Source organism: Penicilliopsis zonata (assembly GCF_001890105.1).
Source record: "Penicilliopsis zonata CBS 506.65 unplaced genomic scaffold ASPZOscaffold_7, whole genome shotgun sequence".
Taxonomy (NCBI): domain Eukaryota; kingdom Fungi; phylum Ascomycota; class Eurotiomycetes; order Eurotiales; family Aspergillaceae; genus Penicilliopsis; species Penicilliopsis zonata.
The window spans coordinates 890823-911008 of NW_019208917.1; the positions used below are offsets into that span (position 1 = coordinate 890823).

A 20186-nucleotide genomic window follows, 5' to 3' on the forward strand; every position below is an offset into this window, starting at 1 on the left:
GACTGGAGCCATTTGGCCGTCACCAGTCGGGATCCAGCCATGTCTCCAGGTAACTATCCCCCGGTTTTACGGAGTACGGAGATAGTACATCTACGTAGGTGTACCAAAGTAACTATGTCTTGTATGATAATAATTGATCGCACTATATTACAACTGTACTCCTGACCATGTCGGGTCCCCTCCAAGCGGTGGTGTGATGCACCAGGCTGTCGAACAATTTGTTTCCCCATTCTTTTTGATATCAACTCTATATTCTAACAACCCTTTTGAAATAGTTTCTTTTTTTGGTCTTCAATCCCAGTCCCGGCCCAGAGTTTTCGCCCGTTTCCTCTTCTGTGTGGGTGCGTCTCGCATGGTGAGAAGGCCGAATCGAATGAGCCGAACAAAATGAACAGAGATGTATAAATGACACGGAGAGAAAGCGAACAAGCCAGGCCTGTCAGCATATGAAAAACAGCGTGAACAGATATAAGACAAGCTCTACTGACCCAGCGCCGCGAAAATGCACACCCACAGCAAGGAAGAAACAGGTTAGGAAAAAAAAAAGAAAACGAAAGAGGAGCAATAAAAAAAAAACGAAAAGAGAAAAACCACAACTCAACACCTCTGGCCCTAATCAATATCTTATGTCCCTTGCAGATCATACAGATTGTACTTACATGGTTTGATCGAAGGGAGGTTGGGGAAAGCAGTAGGAGAAAACAAGATGCAAACGGCCGTGACATGATGCAGAAAAAAGTAAAAAGGAAAAAAGAAAAAGAAAAGAAAACATGATCCGAAGACTCATTTATTTCCCCCTTTCTCCCTGCAACTGTTGTAGAGCGATCAACATGCGAGGAGTGGAGTAAGTAGGGCGAAGAATCGGACTGTACGGAGTAGCCTTCCCTTGGAAATTTTGGTCGCCGTTTTTTTTCTTTCTTTTTTTCGGCGAGGAGTAAAAAGGAGAGAGGGGGGGAGGAAAGACAGGAAAGATTTTTAACTGGAAAAAAACTGAGAAAGGGAAGGGAAAAAAAAAATGAAAACAAGAAAAAAAAAAAGGAATCAAATCGACAATGCCCAAGTCTATAGCTGGACGCCAAATAAACCCACCATACCACCTGCCCACTTCGAGTGGATGGGAAACAAAACAGACTGAAATCGAAAATCACCACGAAATTGGACTTGCCGTTCGAGGTCAAAGGATGCAAGCAATCGGTTGAGAGGAAAATTTTGTCATCAAGTGCCAATTTCACAACACACTGGAAGGCAGCCGCGACATCCAGAAAAAGTAGCCGATATGCTGGGGTTTTTCTTCTTGAATTGCTGTATTGTTGGAGAGAGAGAAAAAGATAATAGAAACCATCAGAAGAAGGCATATCGGTTCAATCAGGTCAAGTAGCGCGGCAACGAATCCTTGTGGTTCCAATCTACTGACGAGCGGGCTGCACGGTGCCTGCAAAAGTTAGTATTTTGTTTTTTTTTTTTTTTTTTTAATAAAAAAAAGAAAGAAAGAGGAGGGTGAAAACATACCGTCGCCTGCCAAGGTGGTGGAGGCCAAGTAGAGCCCGTTAATGCCACCCTCCTGAGGGGGACCTGCAGAGGTGGCCGGGTAGAATTTTCTCTCAACATCGACATGAGCCTGGATGGGTTCTTGACCGGCCGCCATGGATTGCGGGAAGACCGGGTTGATGTAACCGTCGGAGGCGCCGGGCTGGAACATCGAGGTCCAGTCGATCTCGCTGGGCTGACCCGGGTGAGGGGGCCCCGGCATGACTGGCCGCTTAGGATCAGAAACGATCGGTGGCTTTGCCTGTTCAAGGGAAGGACGGTCAACATTCAAAGGCTGGCCAGAGGCATCAGTGCCAGGCTGCATCAGGTACATGTTCTGCTTCGGGGGATGAGCAGCCATCCAGGATGCTCGCGGGGGCGCTTGGCCAGCGGGGAACGCGTCGTCCGACGGACCACGGCTCATTCCGTTGGCGGCGTGCAGGGGGGAGTATCCTAGAGGCTGCTGTTCCGTGAACCCCGGTCGGCCAGAGGCCAGCCCGTTCCCGTTCACGGCCCCATCGCCGATAAGACCATGGGGAGGTGGGATGGTACTACTGACTTCATCCTGAGCATTCTTTGCCAGATTGTTCGCCGCTTGTTGATTCTTTCTCAAATGCGCGTTAGGATGTGACAGATGGGTTGCGCCAGTCGGGTTACCGCGGCGGAGGGAGCACTTCTGGAAGTGGCGCTTCAGAATGTCACTGCGAGAGAACGTGTCCTTGCACAGGACGCACATGTACGGCCGATCACCAGTATCTACACGGGTCAGCAAGGTGAGATTCTTGAATGATGAATGTGTAAAGTACTTACGTCTGAGCAGGTGACGCTTGAGGTGCTTAGCATGCAGGTAGGTCTTGTTGCAGTGAGGGCAAGGGAACTTCCCATCGGCATCCTTGGCGGGGATGGTGGTGCTCTTGGCGGTGCCGTTGACACCATTGGTGATGGGGGCGGCGCGGCCGGGGACGCTGGGGAGGATGCCGCGGCGACCCTGGGAGCCGACAACCTGGGTGCGAGGCGGCTCCTTGGGGGCGTAGGGCGAGGCACCGTTTACCCCGATGGGATCGGCGGGGTTCACCCAGGGCGAGGTCTTGCCGTCCGAGTAGCTGAAGGCGCCCGAGGGCATGCTGGCGAAGTCCGGACGGCGGTCGCGCGGGGGGGCGGGCGCAATGGGTTGCGGGTAGGACTGCGCGGTGGACGAGGGGGGCAGGACACTGTGCGGGGGCGGGTATTGCGACTGCTGCGCCTGAGGATTGGGGTGGGAGAGGAAGGAGGAAGGCGGCAGGCTGCCCACGGTGGTGTGCGGCATGATGGGCGCGGCGGAGGCGGCGTAGACATCATGCGCGGTGGTCGCCGGATAGCGCGACAGGTCCGGGCGGTAGGGCTGGGGCATGTAGTGCGGCGCGGGGGATTGAGTATGATGCGGCTGCAAGGGAGGCAGGGTATGAGGCTGCGAGACGGAGTATTGCGGCTGCATCGTGTATTGAGGCATCGGCATACTCGAGATAGGATTCGATGACAACGGCGTAGAGCCCTGAGGCAGACTCGTCGAGGGAGGTCTAGCCGGATGAGATCGAGGATCCATTTGTTTGCGTTTGTTTGGATTTTCAGGTACAACACAAGCGGAGAGAGAGAGGGAGAGAGAGAGAGATGGTCTGGAGGGGGTGGTGGAGAAGAAAAGACGAGAGGGAAAAAAAAAAGAAAAGAAAAAAGAAAAGAAAAAAGAGGTCCTTAGATCAGATCACTGTCTCCAGATCATTGACCGGGGAGGAGGGGCGAAAGTAGATGTGAGAGTGAGAGAGAGAGAGAGAGAGAGAGAAGGGGAGAAGAAGAAAAGTAGAAAAAAATTTTTTCTCTTCTCCGAGGCGAGGGAATCCGACAAGAAGAACCACAGACGATCGTATTGGTTTAGAGAGTTACGACCGAGGAATCAATTGGACTGCGACGAACAATTCAAAGAGCCAAAGTACCGTGATGAGACTTGCGATGAAGCTATTCACGATAAGGTAGGATGTTCGACGTGATGGAGAAAGACGGTGGTGCAGGATCGAAGGGGGGGGACTCCACTGCGGTCGAAGGTCAGGACAAGGTCAGAATGCTTAATCGGACAGAGGTCTCCACGGTCGCCCACCAGACAAGTAGCAGTGACAGGAGGGAAAACCAACCCTTGTGTGGTGTGGGAACCTGATTTTTTATCCGCACGTTGTTCACCAAAGATTCAGTATGGTTCTGTATCCACCAGGGAAGCGGCGTGTAAGTGGGTCTTTCCAGCAACAAAGCAGTTAAAAACTGTTTTTCTGACGAGGCAATCGCTGGCTTTAGCTTCGCGTCAAAACGGGCACGCGCCAGGGCAATATTGCAGGAGAAGGAGGAGGGGGGGTGGGAAGAGGGAGGGGGGAAAAATAAAATAAAATAAAGGAATAGAATAAAGAAACAGGACTGGGCAGGATATCAGACGCGTTGTGGCGGAGGACAGGGGGGGGGGGGTTGTTGATTTTAGGGAAGGGGAGGGAGGAGGAGAGGAGGAGGAGGAGGGGGGGGGGGAAGAAGAATCAAGAGGAGGGAGAGAAGGGGAGGGAAAAAGAAAAAAAAAAATAAAAAAAAAAAAAAGCTACACTAGGAGGCCGAGATAGGAGGGACTGAGGGACTCTTTGGATCACGAGGAATGGGAGGGGCGACGGCGTAAAAGGTTAAGAAGAAAAAGCGTCAAAACTCGGAAGGGCGAGTTGGCAAAAGTCTTGGGAGGAAGAAAAAAAAAACGAGTAGGAAAGCGGTGACGATCGGAGGTAGCTGTGAGCGGCAAAGAACCAATCCCCAAAAAAGTTACTTCGTACTTAATAATAATAATAATTAAAAAAAAAAAGGTTCGAAACGAATCGAATCACCGATTGAGAGTGCTAAAACACGGAATTATTGTTTGGGATTGGACTTGGCCGTGAGCCGTGGCGATGATTCGCGCCTTTCGCTCGGGTTCCGAAGACAGGTTAGACTAGGAGGGAGCCGAGGAAAATATGGGATTCCCAAGGTTTGCTGGGAGTTAGTGGGAGGCGACGGGAACAGAGAGTTTTACCGTTCCCAGCAGAAATGAATACTTAGTAGTAGTAGTAGTAGTAGTAGTAGTAGTAATAACTAGTAGTGGTAGTAGTAGTAGTAGTGGTGGTGGTAGTAGGAAGAAAGAGACGGAACTACGGGAGTCCTCCGTACGGCGTCCTGCTGGACCGGGAGTGTCGGCGCAGGCAATCAGAACCTATTCCGAATAATGGCCGGAAAGGCAGGGGTGGGTAGGATGAGGCGTGACAGGCTGTGGTTGGCGAGGACTAAATTTCAAATAATAATAATAATAAAATTTAGAAACAAGATTATTATTATTATTATTATTATTATTATTACTGAATGAATCAAGTATAGTGCACCTCCTAGCGGCACCCAATCAGGGTAAGCTTCCGATTATAGTTGAGTGTGCAAACAGTCGGACGTCTTCCGAAGACAGGAAGTACAGAGTAGGTAAGGTACCTAACCCAAGGTATCTTAGTTAACTAACAGTAGGTAATCGTACTGTACTATGTATTTCGTACTCATGTAACGGACTGCAGATGCCGCATCAGGAACACCGAAACCAGCCGAGGATGCAAGCGGCATCCTTCAGGAAGAGATATTACTACTACATATCGTGTGATCATTTACTTCACTGTATAATATGTAGTTAGTACTAGACCTACTAGGTATTCCTAGGTAGTTACTAGGTAGTCAACGATACTCCGTAGTACACATACTAGGTACTCCGTTGACCTGTAGATCAGAGGGGCAGATGATTAATCTATGTGGTTGATACAGTACTTATGTAGTAGTTAAGTTACTACATAACTAACTAGCTAACTAGTAGATAGTACTCAGTACTTAGTCTGACTATTAATTCATATGACTACTGAATACTAATATTACTACATAGTTACTACTAGTTACTACCTAATTTACATTCCCAGTGAAGAATGCTCCGAGGCTTATCCTCTCGATAGCGTGTCTTGGACAGGCAGATGACGTATGTGTTGAGGTTCGCCTTACCAATCACCACCGGCTGGAATGCATAAGTCGTTGACTCCGTACTTCCAGCTAGCCTTGACGAACTAACCCAACAAGGGACAGTCCATCTACATCGAACAGGTCGATCATATCCACCAGGCTACAATATTCCGAACAGACTTAACATCTACGCAGTACGGAGTACTACATATGCTAAGGTAGGTAGTAGGTAGTAGATATAGTTATAGGTAGATACAGAGGAATTTAGAAATACAACATATTAACCAACTAACTAGGTACCTAGTACTCTATGTAGGTACTCCGTACCAGGTACTATCAGTACTCGGTAATACTGCCACGCACCATCCCGGTCACCCGCCATGACCTTCCTTTTGCAATCATTAATCTCGGCGCGGAAGTGACCATGGCTCTAATTCCGCGTGAAGCCTGGATTCTCCCTAATCACCCAACATTATTAACTCATTTGCCACGGGGTTCTCGGTATCAAATAATCTCTGATGAAATGATTGTAAGACTGTACCTAGAGTGAAAACTACTACATACGGAGTATACTAACTAACATATGAAGTATGGAGTATGGAGTACTTGTTGACAGGATATCAGATCGGGCCCATCAGCTCCACCGTGTTTATTCTCTGGGAGTTCTCCCGCTTCGATTGTGGACCGACTAGATGCATGATTCACAGGGACTGGAGCAGTTGCTACTTACTACTTATTTGCTATGTCTATATTGTATTCCAATTTACTGAGTCTATGTAGTACTTTGTAATATTTAATACCTCAGCTACTGCTCAATAACTTTTATTACCACATCATTACTATTATTACTATTACTATTACCATTACTATTACTATTATTGTTTGTTCTCGGATAGTGGGTCGGCAGTTCGCCTTCGCCAAACTTGCCTAAAAGGGGGCAGGTGTGGCGGTATGGTCCGATTCCGGCTTCTGAGCATATTATTATCGGGGATTTTACTAACAGAGACTTTATGAAGACTAATTATTGAATAATGATGTCTTATTCAATAGCTGGTACGGAGTAGTATACTACATACAGTCGTCAGCACTACGTGGCAGGGATGGCTCCAAACAACTTGGCAGTTACAGCCATGCCGATCCGTCGGATGCCTCGGTCGAGAGAGGACTCAAATAGGTACTATGCTAATAAAATACTCCGAGTACAGAGTACCTAGGTACGCTGCTATGTACGTCAGTACGGAGACTCCGTTCGGATATAACTTCTTTGTCGGTCCGTTCTGTACGTAGTACGTAGTACGTAGATTAGGTAGCTACCAGGTAAGCACGATATACCATTCTACTTCAGTTGTACTCCGTATCTCCGTACCCTATACATATATATACATATACTGTAGTATATACTATAACTTTGTAATAGTAATTAAGCTCGGTCACCGAGCTTAATTACATTACATAGACTGACTCGCTCTAACTCGAGTGCTACTCAATATGCTCCATACCACTACTCCGTACACTCTATAGTATATACACGAATACTATACTATACCGTCGTCAAAAGAGACTGCATACCCATGTACTCCGTTCCTACCCCGTTCCTGAACCTGTTTCTGTTCAAGATCCACAGCTCCACTGATCTCTGCTCCATCGAGCCGCCCGTTCTGGTCGGCATCTGGGGCTGCGAGGTGGAGACGCGCTGAGGATGCGGATGGAGTCCTTCGTGGAGTAGTAGATGTGGCTACCCGAGAGGTTATCCTGACTCCAGAGAACGGAGTATACATGGAGTATATATATTAGGTTATATCCTTTCTTAAATACAATCAATCCTTGAGAGATTTGCTCCCTGCCGACTCCGACGCATGATTGTCGCCATCGACCACCACCCCCTCTACCACGCTGTCCTCCTTTTGCTCTGGATGAATGGCATGCTCGACATTCACCTTGGGGCCCTTGAACCATTTCCGCGCATCTACTACCCACCAGATGATGACTGCCAGCATCGGCCCCCCGTAGACGAGACAGGTCCAATTCATTAGATCGGGCGTCAGGTCGTTGCCTTTGACGCTGGGAAGACACAAGATGGGCACCATCAGCAGGACAAACGATACTCCGATCCCGCCGATGACGGGGCCGTACCGACCCAGGTGCCAGGGGCCCCGACGGAACCGGTTGCCCACAAAGAACACGCGGATTGCAATGGGCACCGCAAAGGCGACGAACTGCGCGATCGCACCGATAGAGAATAGTGCCCCGATCGCGGTTGACCCGGCCAGAACCAAGAGGCACATCAGAATGCCCAGGACGGCGTTGAGAATGACCGCGTTGACGGGCGTCTGCGTGTGCGGGTTCACCTGCTTCCAGATCCGTGACAGCGGGAAGCAGTCGTCGCGCGCATACGCGTAGGTCACTCGCGACGCAGCGACCATGCAGCCCTGGCCCATGGAGAACCCGCAAATGATGGTGAGGGCTAGAATCGCCATGGCTGCCTTCTGCGGCATCACCTGAAGCAGGTACGACGCCCATGGCTGGCCTAGACTCGAGTCCATGACCTCGTCAATGTCAAGCACCGTGTACGCGACCACGAGTTGCAAGAACCAGCCGGTCAGGCCACCAACGCCCGAAGTCATGACAATGGCGCGGGGCGACGCAACGTTGGCGTTGGAGCATTCTTCACTCAGGTGAAACGGCGAGTCGTAGCCTGACATGGTCCAGATGACGGCGACAAAGGTCATCAGGACGGCGACCCCGTCGGGGAAATCGGTCAGGTTGGTGATATTTCCCCAGACTTCTTTGGATGGCAAGAACTTGGGGCTGTTCTTCGTCCCGGCAGGGATCGCTATGATGACCGCAAAGAGGGCAATGAAGTTGAATGTTGATCCGTACGAGTTGAAAGTGGCGATCCACTTGGTCGGCATGCTGCTGATGACCGCGTGGATAATCATAATCAACGTGGTAAGGAGGAATACCTGCCAGTTGGTGGGGACATACTCTGGGTTCGCAATCGAACCCGCAGCCAAAATCATGGCAGACAGTGAATAGTCGACAGACGGTGCTCCTGTAACCTGGCCGATCCAGTTGGACCAACCAGTGATCCAAGCTGCAAAGGGGCCATATCCGGGAGGGGCGAGAACTGCTGCAGCGTAGTACAGGCCGCCACTAGCATCAAGTCAGCCATCTAGCTGGCCATGGAGAGACAGAAAAAAGAAAGAAAAGGGGGACAAACCTAGTGGGCATCGCAGAGCACAGCTCTGCCATCGACATTGCTACACATTGGATAAAGACCATGGCAATGATCCAACCCCAGACCATTCCAGCTGTCCCGGCATAGCCCATTCCTATTGTAAAACGGGATCAGAGTTGTCGAAGAGGAGGGAAAAAAAATAAATAAATAAGAGAGAGAAGGGGGAGCATACCGTAGTACAAGGTACTGGCAAAAGAGGGCAACAGCCCAAGGACCGCAAAACTGACACAGAACGTAGTCCATAGCGAAAACTCGCGCTTGAATTCCTGTTTATAACCCAAAGCCATAATCACCCGCTCATCGGCATCCATCTCATGATCTGTGTAAGGGATGTCGCCATCCAGCAAAACGGAGGTGACGGGAGCATGGTCAGCGTCAGGGTAGATGTTGGGTGGTTTCGTAGTGCTCATGATCGAACGCTTTTCTTGTAGTAGGGATCGCAGGTAGTAAACTCCAGTCGGATATGATATAACAGAGCTGGGCGCCGTGTGGATATGGCTTTCGTTTTAGTTTATATAGCTAGCTGTCTCCGTTATCAGATGCTTGAGAATGATAATGCCTTGACCACAGCCATGGTCGCATGGCGTACGGAGTACGGCAGCACAGAGGAGGCACTGTGATGCAATGCAAGGCGGGGGAAGCGGCTAGTGGTTTGTGCCTGTCACATCCGTGACTGTCTCAATAAATAGATGTGTGTTATTGGGCACAGAGACAAGTCTCAGTGTCATGGCAAGAGTTCTGATATCGAGGTTAGTCCCAGGAGGGAAGGTATAAGAGGCGCAGATCTGTCGAAACACAGCACCAGACCAGTCCTGGGCTTGGAATTCTGGCAGCGACACGCTCACAAACCTCTTATCAGTCGGAGAAATTAAGTAAAGCAATCATAATAACAGGCAGGACGTGGCTCACGACCGATCGTATGGAGGCTGATAAGAGATGTGGGATGGCCAGTAGAGATGAGGAGGAGCAGCCTCTATCAAGCATCTCCACAGCGATAGATATGTACTAGGTAGTAGATAAGCCTGAAACCATCCCTATTGATAGATTACTACATAGGAGATAATAATAATGCCCTTTTCTGTTACTCATCCTGCCCAGCCGATAAACTAGTAGCAGTACTTACTCCGTACTCACTGCTCAGGGTCGGGGCCAGGTTAGACCTGCCTCTCTGGGACAGGAATCCTTGTTGCCCAGACCATCGCCTAGAAATTTAATACCAATTAACTGGTAGGGAGGGGGGGGCAAAAGAATATCCATTAGTTTACCCCTTGAGCGCCGTGGTCGTGGTAAGCTAGAGGAGGGTTCCTATTTCAAGGCAATCTTGTTATCTGGCGGTGCAACTTAGTCTGACGTCAAATCGAAGAGCCAAAATACCTTTCGATATAATTCAAGAGAAAGAGATCGCTTAGATTTCTACTACGGGCGAGGATAAAAACAAACGGAGGTGTCTATGTGCTATCAAAACGGTCTCATTTCTATTCTACAGCACAACTGCTTCTCTTGGCCATGTATTCGAAGGCGCAGCTGTACACCACGAAAGTCACAGACAACCAATCGCGGGGTTCGCTCAAAAAGGACAGTAGGGGGTCTCGAGCGCGGAACATTTAGAAGGGCTTTAGAAAAAAAAAGTCAGCGTCAGTTTCACGTGCTATTCAAATTCGCCGGGTACAATATAACGGGGCCGACAAGAAAGGCAATGATGGTAGAAGGCATACTGCTTTCGAAGCAGTGTAAAAGGCAGGAATAGGACCAGAAGCAACAAAAAAGACATGACACAACTTACGTTGTCCTCGGGAGCAACAGTCCGATCATAGTAGGTATCGAAGAAAGGAAGCTGCTGCAGGATATCCTTGCGCACACGGGGGACTTCGCCGAAGAAGAAGACGGCGAAGAGACCGGCGGAGACAGCAAAGGGAACGGCGATCGTGCCGCTATACAGTTAGGTATGAGCGTCAGCAAGGGCTATACAACCACAACCATCGCGATAGCACTTACACCTTGGTAGCGTCCCTCACGGTGTAGCCCTGGAAGTTGGGGGGGATGGAGTAACTGTATATTCGAACAGAGTAATTAGCGAGGTCAAGCAGATTATAGGCGCCATTTCAATCAAATCTATCCAATCCACGAGAATCCGTGCCATTTAATCCCGAGGCAAAACTCGACACCTCAAACAGAAGAGTAGGACGAGCGGCCCTTGAAAAACGTAGGGCGCAGTATAGAAAAGACTCTCCACTGCACATTGACCGACGGATTCGATCCTAACTCTCACTCTGAAAATGCTCATATCCTCCACTTCTTTCACTCGGGTATTGTACAGAAAGCGAGGGAATCAATCTCCGCGGGGGGGGAGTCTCACGAGGGACCAAAGGGAGAGCGGTAGGCCTGAGCGGCAGCACGGCGGAGAGTGGGAGCGAAGACCTATAGAGCAGAACAAAATCGCATTAGCCATTATTCATATTGGACATGTTTGAAGAAGAAGAAAAGCCTCCTCCATTGTTTCCCGCGATGGACGCCCTAGGAAACGTATGATCCGAGAAAGCAACAGCGCCCTCCTCCCCCACCCAATTCAGCACACAAAATCAGTGATCCACGTACCATTTTGACAGACGCCTGCAAGAAATACGTAGAAATAACGATTGTTCACGGGGGAACGTTGGGAGCTGGCAACTTGCACCACGAGAAGTGTCGTCGACGAAAACCGGGTGTGAGCTTGCGCCAGCCCGAGAGCCACCGGTGGGCCAATCACCGCCGGGGAATATAATCACGTGATGTTGAAGACGAAAAGGCCAATGAGATGCAGCAGATTTCACATTCTGTATGAGACTCGAGGAATTACGCGTTACCAGAGGGCTTCAACGTCGACCACAAGATGATATCTCATTCTAATCCGTATTTATTCTGAAATTGGATACAACTACTCTTGATATAACTCCTTATATAGTGAAATACAAAAAAAAAAAAATAATAATAATAATGACATCCAGATCTAAGAGCGACGTTGAGCATTATCAGAGAAAAGGGAAGAACCTTGGGAAGGCAAGAAAAAAAAGACAATGGAAAGCAAAGCAAAGATATGAATGAATTGTACATCGCCACTCCCCCATCTGCACGGTTCTAATCAACCTTTCCAGTTGCGCCGCCATTGAGAAGGCCCTCTTTGCCGTCTAGATGGAAAAAGCCCACACCGCCGTTGTTGCCGAGGATGCCGCCTCGACCAAATGCTCCACGCTTGAGAAGCTTTCCGCGGGCGGCCATGGAGGCGGCAGCGATGGAAATGAAAAGAAGAACCATGAAGATAAAGGGATGGTTGAAAATGAAGGACCGAGTGAAGAAGAACGCAGATTCGAAGGTTCCAATCGTAGACTTGGGACTCAGCTTAGGGGAATCGGCGATGACCAAGGGGATAGTTTCAAGAATAGACGTGCGAGAAGCCATGATCGAGGCCCCACTGGAGGAAGTATCCCAGTAACGTCGGTTCTGCGCATGGATGTCAGTTTTTCAATCAAGGTTCGAGTCGGGACGCGAAACGAAGCAAAAGAATACTTACATCCTCATCATTGATAATAACGCGCTCTCCGTGCTCCACATCGATACCATACGTAGTGCGAAGCCAGCGCTCCCAGAAGTCACCGTCAATCCACGCAAAGGCAACCTGCTTCTTGTCGTCCTCACGGATAGTGATCCGCATGCCTTTAGCAGCACGCAGAGCACGCTGATCGTTGCGGTCTTCGGCTTCCTCGATCCGCAACTGCTTGGAATCACGAAGTTCTTGTCGTTCGAGTTGGAAGAGCTGGGTCTGCTTGTCCATCCACTCCAGAGCAGCGTTCTTCAACTCCCTCTTGGCCTGGATGAAGTCGTCCGACCGCTTCCGGCTCAGAACACCAAGGACGACATACTTGCCTCCCATGATCTCCTTTGCGTTCGATGCAGTCACCTCAGGCACAATCGGGAGCCACACACTTCGCATCCAGTTCAAAACTTGGCGGTAATCCCTCATATCCTTGGGGGCCAAAGCATTGTAATAATTGGGTCGACCATCTCGAACAACCAGAAGGCGCGGCCACGTGGAGATCTTGAAGCGCTCCGCTAAAGCGGGGTCGTCTGACTTGACGATCTTAGCATGGCCGACAAGGCTGAGTGTCAGGCGCTCAAGGGCAGTGAAGTCTTCAGACACGGTCGCATGATCGTAGAGGTAGAGGAAAAGAACCTCCTCTTTCTCCTCCATCTCCTTGAATGTAGCCGCATCAACATCTTGAACGCCTGATCCGATGTCGACAGCCTTATGAGCATAGCTAAGCAGGTCGCCGAGCCCACGCAGACCATTATACTCCACTCTTTCACCACCGCGGAAGAAGTACATGGTCGGATAGCCTTGGATGCGGGCATCCTTGCAAAGCCTGGTCTCGACCTCGCAATTCACTTCACCGACATTCAAAACGCCCTTCATCTCCTTCGCCATCTGGCTCCATGTAGGCGCTAGAGCCTGACAATGACCACACCATGGAGCGTAGAACTTGACGAACCAGGGGTCCCGAGTAGTCGTAACAAGTCTCTGGAAGCTCTCGGCAGTGAGAGGCACCGACATGCCCTGAGGATTAGGCAGAGCCTTTCCCTTTGGCGAGGGGGTTTGAACGGAAGCCTTGGCCACGGCGGCCTGGGTTGCCAGGGGAACTTTATCGCCAGGAAACGCCGGTTCGATCGATAAATCAAATTCTGTTACCCCAGGCTCAGGGTATTTGAGACCAACCAAAGGGCGAGAACCGGGTTTGATGGATTCCAATGTCTCCTCGACAAAGTCGCCGAGCCCCTGCATCGTCTTCTTTCCGGTATAGACTGCCTCCAATTCCCCATTGTGGTAAACTGAAAAGCGAGGGAACTCCCGGATATCCAGTCTTCTACACAGATCCGCAAAGGCAAGACAGTTCAGCGAAGCGAAATTGAAATCGTAATAGTTCTGGAAGGAATTCAAAGACTGCGGTTCAGAGGGTTTCGAAGAGGACGAGGACAACGGGTTGGATGTCTGCTAGATATTAGACCATACTAGACGAGTATTCCCTGTCCAGTGACAATAAACATACATAGTAGAATTCGTAGAGTGTCTGCCACGCGGGAGCAATCTTTTTGCAGTGAGGGCACGCTGGAGAGTAGTGTTTGACAAACCTATCGACATCGCGGTTAGAAAATAGGCTACTGGTTATATATTCCATAGGCAGGTTCGGCTTCTCCCTTACCAGTATCCATTTTTGATTGTTTCGTCAAAGTCATCCGGTGTAAGTTCCCTCAATGCCGGCACTGCAATGCCGTTGAAAGTTGTCGACCCGACATCCGGAACCTCATCTCGCTTGACAAGACGATGGGAATCGCTGGCATCACTTCGAGGAAGGGTATCCTCGAATGGGACGGCGACGGCGGGTACGGCCAAAAGCGAGAGAAATGACCACGCCAGCCACGTCGCTCTCATGCTGGCTAAAGAGTAGAGTTGCAAAACCCTAGAGAGACTTGAAACCAAATACTAAGACAAAATGGTAGATATGAAAAAGAGCAAGCTCAAATGGGTGACCTGGCGAAAAAGAATCGAAAGGCGTCACTGTTGGCACATTTGGGTGATCTGGTGTCTGGATGCGGCTCGAGGCGCCAGCCCACACCAGCGCTCTTTGATCAAGCGGGGAGCAGACCTACAGAAGCAGCTGCTTCGGTAGAATATGCAACAGAACACACAGATACCAGTCCTGTGTGTTGGAGCGTCTGGTACCACGTAATCCGTAGTTATTTCTTTGATCGCAGGAGGCGCTCCGGAAAGAAGATCATGCCCCCTACTCCAGTCTGGGCCTGGGGACTTTATTTCTCCGGTCCGGTCGGACTTCAACCACCAACTCGGAGTATCTGAGGCGGCTCGAAATATCACCTTCAAGCAAGCTTCCCTGCCATTGGGTCGACCACAGCCCATTTTTATTGTCTTTTCTTGCAAGATACAGATATCTGCAATGCGGTCTACACTCCGGCTGCTTGCCAGCGTCAAGCCGGCGCGGTATCTGGAGCCTTTTGCTCCTACCGGCTTGACTGGCCTTCCGACTCACCCAAGCCCTCGTCCCACCTTAATATATCTCTACACCACCACTCTGCAGAAGCTGAAATCGTTCCCTGAGTCTTCCGCCTACCGCCAGTCCGTCGAGGCCCTGACTCGCCGCCGCCTGGAGATCATCGAGTCTACAAAGCCACCTGGGTTTGAAGCTTGGCTGGAACGTGTGAAGAAGACCGTGGGCGCCGAGCCCGAGCGATTCGAAAGCCTTCGTCGCGCTGATGGCTCGTATGCCGCTGCCCAGGTTGAAGATGGTAACGACCATCCCCGTGGCCAGGAATGGGACGGTGAGGCCATTGAGGCTTTGACCGAGGGTCCTGCCCGTACTCCGGAGGAAGAGGCTCGGTGGCAGGAAGTGATTGATGAGGCAATGGACACCAAGTCGGATAGCTCCGATTTCCATGTTGAGACCATGAAATGGGAAAACGAGCCGGCCCTTGAAGCCGAACAGTATGGATACTCCTTATCATGCGGGGTTTTCTTTTTGCTGGTTGACGAATTGGCTAACATACCTTACAGGATCTCCGAGATCGAGAACAAGATCGGGGCTGGCCTTATCGAGGAGGTTATCCAGGTTGCAGAGGGCGAGCTGAAGCTTGTTGATGAGCTGTACAAGTCGCAAGCGTAAGTACTACAAAGCCTCTTTTCGCTGGTTTGTGTGTTAGCAGACACTTGCTAATTGTCGTTACTAGGTGGGAGGAACTTGAGGAGAAGCCCAGACCGGGTCAATGGACTTATTTTGAACGCAAGGCTGAATAAATCAGCAGACTTGCTCTCGGTCATTGTCCTACCATCTGTATCTATTATTCTTGGCCCGCATAAGCAGCTGTCTCTCTTATGATAAAACAATATGATAAAACACTATTTTATTGCTATGTTAAGTATAGAAAGGCTTCGTTTTCAGTTGGGAAGTCTCTACTAAAATAAGGGATATGGTTCATGAGTGCTTTCTAGCCTTCTTTGGGCGACATCTATATAAAAAACAGTTTACAGTGCTACATCTGCGATCATGGAATAAGAGATGATAGTGGTTTTTTTCTTGTTGTATCGTACTCGGTAGTTAGAAATTCCTGTTGACGCCCTCTGCGCCTTCATTATATATAAAAGTGCTCGGTATCTTGTCTAGGCGATTGTTTCCGGACGAGTCTCCTCAGAGATAGGATTTAAGAGGAGCCTGTCCATTAGTCAAAACCAAGTTCAACCAGCCAACAAACAGCAAAGAGTTTCTGTCCATCGCGGGCGCTCTTCAAACCACCATTTAGTATTCATTATTCCCTTGAGGACGTGGGAAACCAGTTGGTGTGACAGGAAAAGAAGGCGGTAAACCAATGGCGGCTAGCCCCCTTCGAGATAGCTGGCGGGACTCCGTTTGTGGACACATCGAGGCCTCCGTGGCAGTTCCTGAGTGCTTTATTGCCGACCGTCTTGACAATTACGGCTTGGGAATCCGAGTTCTCGAACCGGCCGATATCTTCTATCAACAGACAAATCCCTGCAGGACTCTTGCCGCTGTGGTCGGGTCTCCTGTGCGGCGTCTAGCCTGCCTCCTCCGCGTTTCTCTCTCCAACTCCGTGGCCGCACACACTCGCGATAGAGCCCCCCACACAACATGCGGTTGGACGTGAAGGTATGGCTTGAGATGCCGGGATGAGGCGAAATCTTGTGGCTATCTTGAGTCTTGGATCAAGGCGAGCCTGGCTGTGGTAACTTTATAGTGGCTAACGGTTGTCGCAATCTATAGAGACAGCTCTTTGCTCGCTCTGAGCGGGTTAAGGGCATTGACTTCCACCCGACTGAACCATGGGCAAGTGATACACTTCTTGACTGAGAGATGATAGACACCGATTTTACTAACAATTGGTAGATCCTGACAACTTTGTATAGTGGTGCGTTCGGCGCGGGAATGGAGGCACGGGAACAAGCGCTAATTGGAGACAGGTCACGTATATATTTGGTCTTACGAGTCCCAGGTAAGCATCCGTGTCTGAAGGCATTTGTCTTGTCAAGCCATGTCTAATTGTTGCTCTAGTCTATCATCAAAACTTTCGAGCTCACCGATGTCCCCGTCCGAGCCGGTCGCTTCATTGCGAGGAAGAACTGGATTGTCTGCGGTTCGGATGACTTCCAGCTCCGTGTCTACAATTACAATACCTCCGAGAAGATCACCTCGTTTGAAGCTCACCCTGACTACATTCGGTCGATCGCGGTTCACCCCACCCAGCCATTCGTCCTCACGGCTTCCGATGACATGACAATTAAGCTCTGGGATTGGGAGAAGGGCTGGAAGTGCGTCCAGGTGTTTGAAGGTCATAGCCATTATGTGATGGGTCTGGCAATCAACCCGAAGGACACCAACACTTTCGCTTCGGCTTGTTTAGACCGGACCGTGAAGATCTGGAGTCTTGGTTCACCTCACGCCAACTTCACCCTGGAGGCTCACGAGACCAAGGGCGTGAACCACGTCGATTATTACCCTCAGTCCGACAAGCCGTATTTACTTACTACTTCGGACGACAAGACGGTCAAGGTGTGGGATTACACAACCAAGGCTCTCATTGCCACCCTGGAAGGACACACTAGCAACGTCTCGTTCGCTTGCTACCATCCCGAGCTACCAGTGATTATCTCCGGATCTGAGGATGGAACGATCAAGATCTGGCACGCGAACACTTACAGACTGGAGCAGTCGTTAAGCTATGGCCTTGAGCGAGCTTGGTGTATCGCCTACCAGCGCGGTAAACAAGGTATAGCCATGGGTTTCGATGATGGTGCGGTGGTGGTTAAGATGGGCCGGGAAGAACCCGCAGTTTCGATGGATAACTCGGGAAAGATAATTTGGGCAAGGCATAACGAGGTAGTGTCGACGGTCATCAAAGGTGGCGATGAAAGCGTGAAGGACGGTACGCCTATTTCTTTGCCCACTAAGGAATTAGGATCTTGTGAAATTTATCCTCAGACGCTGTCGCATTCGCCAAACGGTCGGTTCGTCTCTGTTTGCGGCGATGGAGAATATATCATCTATACCGCTCTCGCCTGGAGAAACAAGGCCTTTGGGCAGGCTCTGGATTTTGCCTGGGGATCGAAGGACAACAGCAATGATTATGCTATCCGAGAATCCACCACGAGTGTCAAGATCTTCAAGAACTTCAAGGAGAAGAGTGGCGGTCTCGACGTTGGCTTCCAGGCTGAGGGTCTCGCCGGTGGTGTCCTGTTGGGTGTTAGAGGTCAGGGAGGCATTGGCATGTTTGACTGGGAAACCGGGAGCCTGGTTCGCCGCATTGAGGTTGACCCTAAGGCAGTAAGTTTTCCCTTTTTATATTTTTTTTCTCACGATCAGAGACTGATTTTACCCTTCTTACACAGGTTTATTGGTCTGAGTCAGGAGAGCTGGTTACTCTTGCCTGCGAAGATACTTTCTATGTCCTCCGGTTCTCTAGAGAAAACTACATCAACGGTTTGAATGCCGGCGAGGCGGATGAAGATGGCGTCGAATCTGCTTTTGAAGTCGTCACCGATATCAACGAGACTGTGCGGACGGGCCAATGGGTTGGAGATTGCTTCATCTACACAAACTCGACCAACCGGCTGAACTACCTGGTCGGCGACCAGACCTACACCATCTCACACTTCGACCAGGGCATGTACGTGCTAGGATATCTGCCCCGCGATGGGCGGATTTACTTGGCCAACAAGGATGTCGAGGTGATCTCTTTCGGTCTCTCTCTCCGGATGGTTGAGTATCAGACCTTGGTGCTGCGCGGCGACATGGATATGGCTGCCGAGCTGCTGAGCGATGTACCCCAGGACCAAATGAACAAGATCGCACGGTTCCTTGAAGGGCAAGGCTACAAGGAGATGGCGCTAGAGGTTGCGACAGACACGGAGCACCGGTTCGAGCTTGCCCTCTCACTGAACAACCTGGAGATCGCCCTTGAACTTGCCCGCGAAGCCAATGTAGAGCATAAATGGAAGACTGTCGGAGATGCGGCCCTGGCCGGCTGGAACCTGAACCTGGCCCAGGAATGCTTCACCAACGCCAAGGACCTGGGATCTCTTCTCCTGCTGCACACCGCTAGCGGCAACAAGGCCGGTCTCCAGTCATTGGCCGAGCAGGCCTCCGCCGCCGGCCTGCACAACGTCGCTTTCTCCACTCTCTGGTCTCTCGGTGACGTGGACGGCTGCATCGACCTGTTGGTGCGGACCGACCGTCTCGCCGAAGCAGTCCTCTTCGCGCAGACCTACAAGCCCTCGCGCGCCGCAGCCCTTGTCCTGCAGTGGAAGGCCTCCCTCGAGACGGCTGGCAAGACCAAGGTCGCCCGTCTGATCGGCGTGCCTCCCGGCGCTCCCGACCAGGCGTCCACAGATGACGACCTCTTCCCGGAGTGGGATGAATATCTCCGTTTAGAAAAGGAAGGCTCTGTCCCCGAACCGCCGTCTTCGGAATCCCTTATTGACCTCAACGCGGACGAAGCTGCAGAAGCGAACGCTGCCGCTAACGGAGCTGCCGCTGACGGGGACGTAGAGGCAGAGGTTGAAGAAGACGTTGAGGAAGAATCCGAGGAAGAATCCGAGGAAGAATCCGAGGAAGAATCCGAGGATGAGACAGAGGCGTAGAGGTGGATGGTGTTGTCATTCTGAGGTCTTGTTTGCCCCCTTTTTTCTCTCTAAACTTTTCAATGCTATATCCAATGCCGTGTTCCTTTTTTTACTTCTCAGGATAAAATGCATGAGTAGCTATTCATCTTCTTTCTCGACTTCCATCCTTAACACAGTGCCTTTGTACAATGGTATCGTCTTTCATTTACCCGGGGTGATTGTGGTTAGGCTTGAGCTTGGAAATAAAAGCAACCGTATTTCCGGTGAGGATTTCGAGATTGAAGTCCGATTGATTCGCTTGATGCAAGATGCCGGTCTACCTTACGTCAAGTAGTGGAACCAAAAAGAAAGAGCAGATTCCATGCACCCAAAACAAACTCAAGTAACAGACAATAAGTCTCTAAGGATAGGTATGATGGGTGAGTCCAGGCTAGGGAATCTCCCATACTGAACGAGACAGGATCAAGCCAGCAGATCAGATAGAAAAAAGAAAGAAAAAAGTGAAAGCCCAGCTCTTCCGAAATCTGAATGACGAACAGACAGTGAGAAAAAGAGAACAGAGAAAAGAAAGAATAGAGTATATTTAAACCTTCATTCTTTCCATGCTCTTTCTCTCTTGCGAGAAAAAGAGTACATGGGTCATCGACATGCCTCAAAAAAATATAGGAGAGGGTGTGGAGGAAAAGGAAATCACGAGTTGTGAAGGCCTGCCTGTTTGAGCTAGAGTAG

At 50.2% G+C, this 20186-nt stretch overlaps 6 protein-coding genes across 6 annotated transcripts; 2 read left to right on the plus strand and 4 right to left on the minus strand.

Moving 5' to 3' along the window:
- Positions 1-1037: 1037 nt before the first annotated feature.
- Positions 1038-3443, minus strand: ASPZODRAFT_2002042 (hypothetical protein). Its single transcript, XM_022727516.1, has 3 exons — positions 2338-3443; positions 1510-2283; positions 1038-1432 (listed from the first exon to the last, which is right to left on the minus strand). Exons 1-3 carry the CDS (start codon positions 3107-3109, stop codon positions 1407-1409), a joined length of 1572 nt encoding a protein of 523 aa, XP_022581196.1. The 5' UTR covers positions 3110-3443; the 3' UTR covers positions 1038-1406.
- A 3918-nt stretch (positions 3444-7361) lies between these two features.
- On the minus strand, positions 7362-9192 carry ASPZODRAFT_152129 (hypothetical protein; the record flags this gene model as incomplete). Its single annotated transcript, XM_022725814.1, has 3 exons — positions 7362-8697; positions 8765-8876; positions 8955-9192. 3 exons carry the CDS (start codon positions 9190-9192, stop codon positions 7362-7364), a joined length of 1686 nt encoding a protein of 561 aa, XP_022581197.1.
- Positions 9193-10225: 1033 nt separating this feature from the next.
- ASPZODRAFT_132801 (hypothetical protein) lies at positions 10226-11448 on the minus strand. The gene is made up of 5 exons (XM_022723121.1): positions 11378-11448; positions 11139-11200; positions 10778-10831; positions 10566-10713; positions 10226-10395 (listed from the first exon to the last, which is right to left on the minus strand). The coding sequence occupies exons 1-5, from the start codon at positions 11378-11380 to the stop codon at positions 10387-10389; spliced, it is 276 nt and encodes a 91-aa protein (XP_022581198.1). The 5' UTR covers positions 11381-11448; the 3' UTR covers positions 10226-10386.
- A 448-nt stretch (positions 11449-11896) lies between these two features.
- ASPZODRAFT_152130 (hypothetical protein) lies at positions 11897-14243 on the minus strand (the record flags this gene model as incomplete). Its single annotated transcript, XM_022725815.1, has 4 exons — positions 11897-12259; positions 12330-13802; positions 13861-13942; positions 14014-14243. The coding sequence occupies 4 exons, from the start codon at positions 14241-14243 to the stop codon at positions 11897-11899; spliced, it is 2148 nt and encodes a 715-aa protein (XP_022581199.1).
- Positions 14244-14712: 469 nt separating this feature from the next.
- ASPZODRAFT_132804 (hypothetical protein) lies at positions 14713-15875 on the plus strand. The gene is made up of 3 exons (XM_022723122.1): positions 14713-15311; positions 15381-15485; positions 15554-15875. Exons 1-3 carry the CDS (start codon positions 14767-14769, stop codon positions 15618-15620), a joined length of 717 nt encoding a protein of 238 aa, XP_022581200.1. The 5' UTR covers positions 14713-14766; the 3' UTR covers positions 15621-15875.
- Positions 15876-16470: 595 nt separating this feature from the next.
- ASPZODRAFT_159506 (hypothetical protein) lies at positions 16471-19475 on the plus strand (the record flags this gene model as incomplete). Its single annotated transcript, XM_022726412.1, has 6 exons — positions 16471-16488; positions 16603-16665; positions 16726-16747; positions 16800-16831; positions 16891-18159; positions 18225-19475. 6 exons carry the CDS (start codon positions 16471-16473, stop codon positions 19473-19475), a joined length of 2655 nt encoding a protein of 884 aa, XP_022581201.1.
- Between the last annotated feature and the right edge of the window lie 711 nt (positions 19476-20186).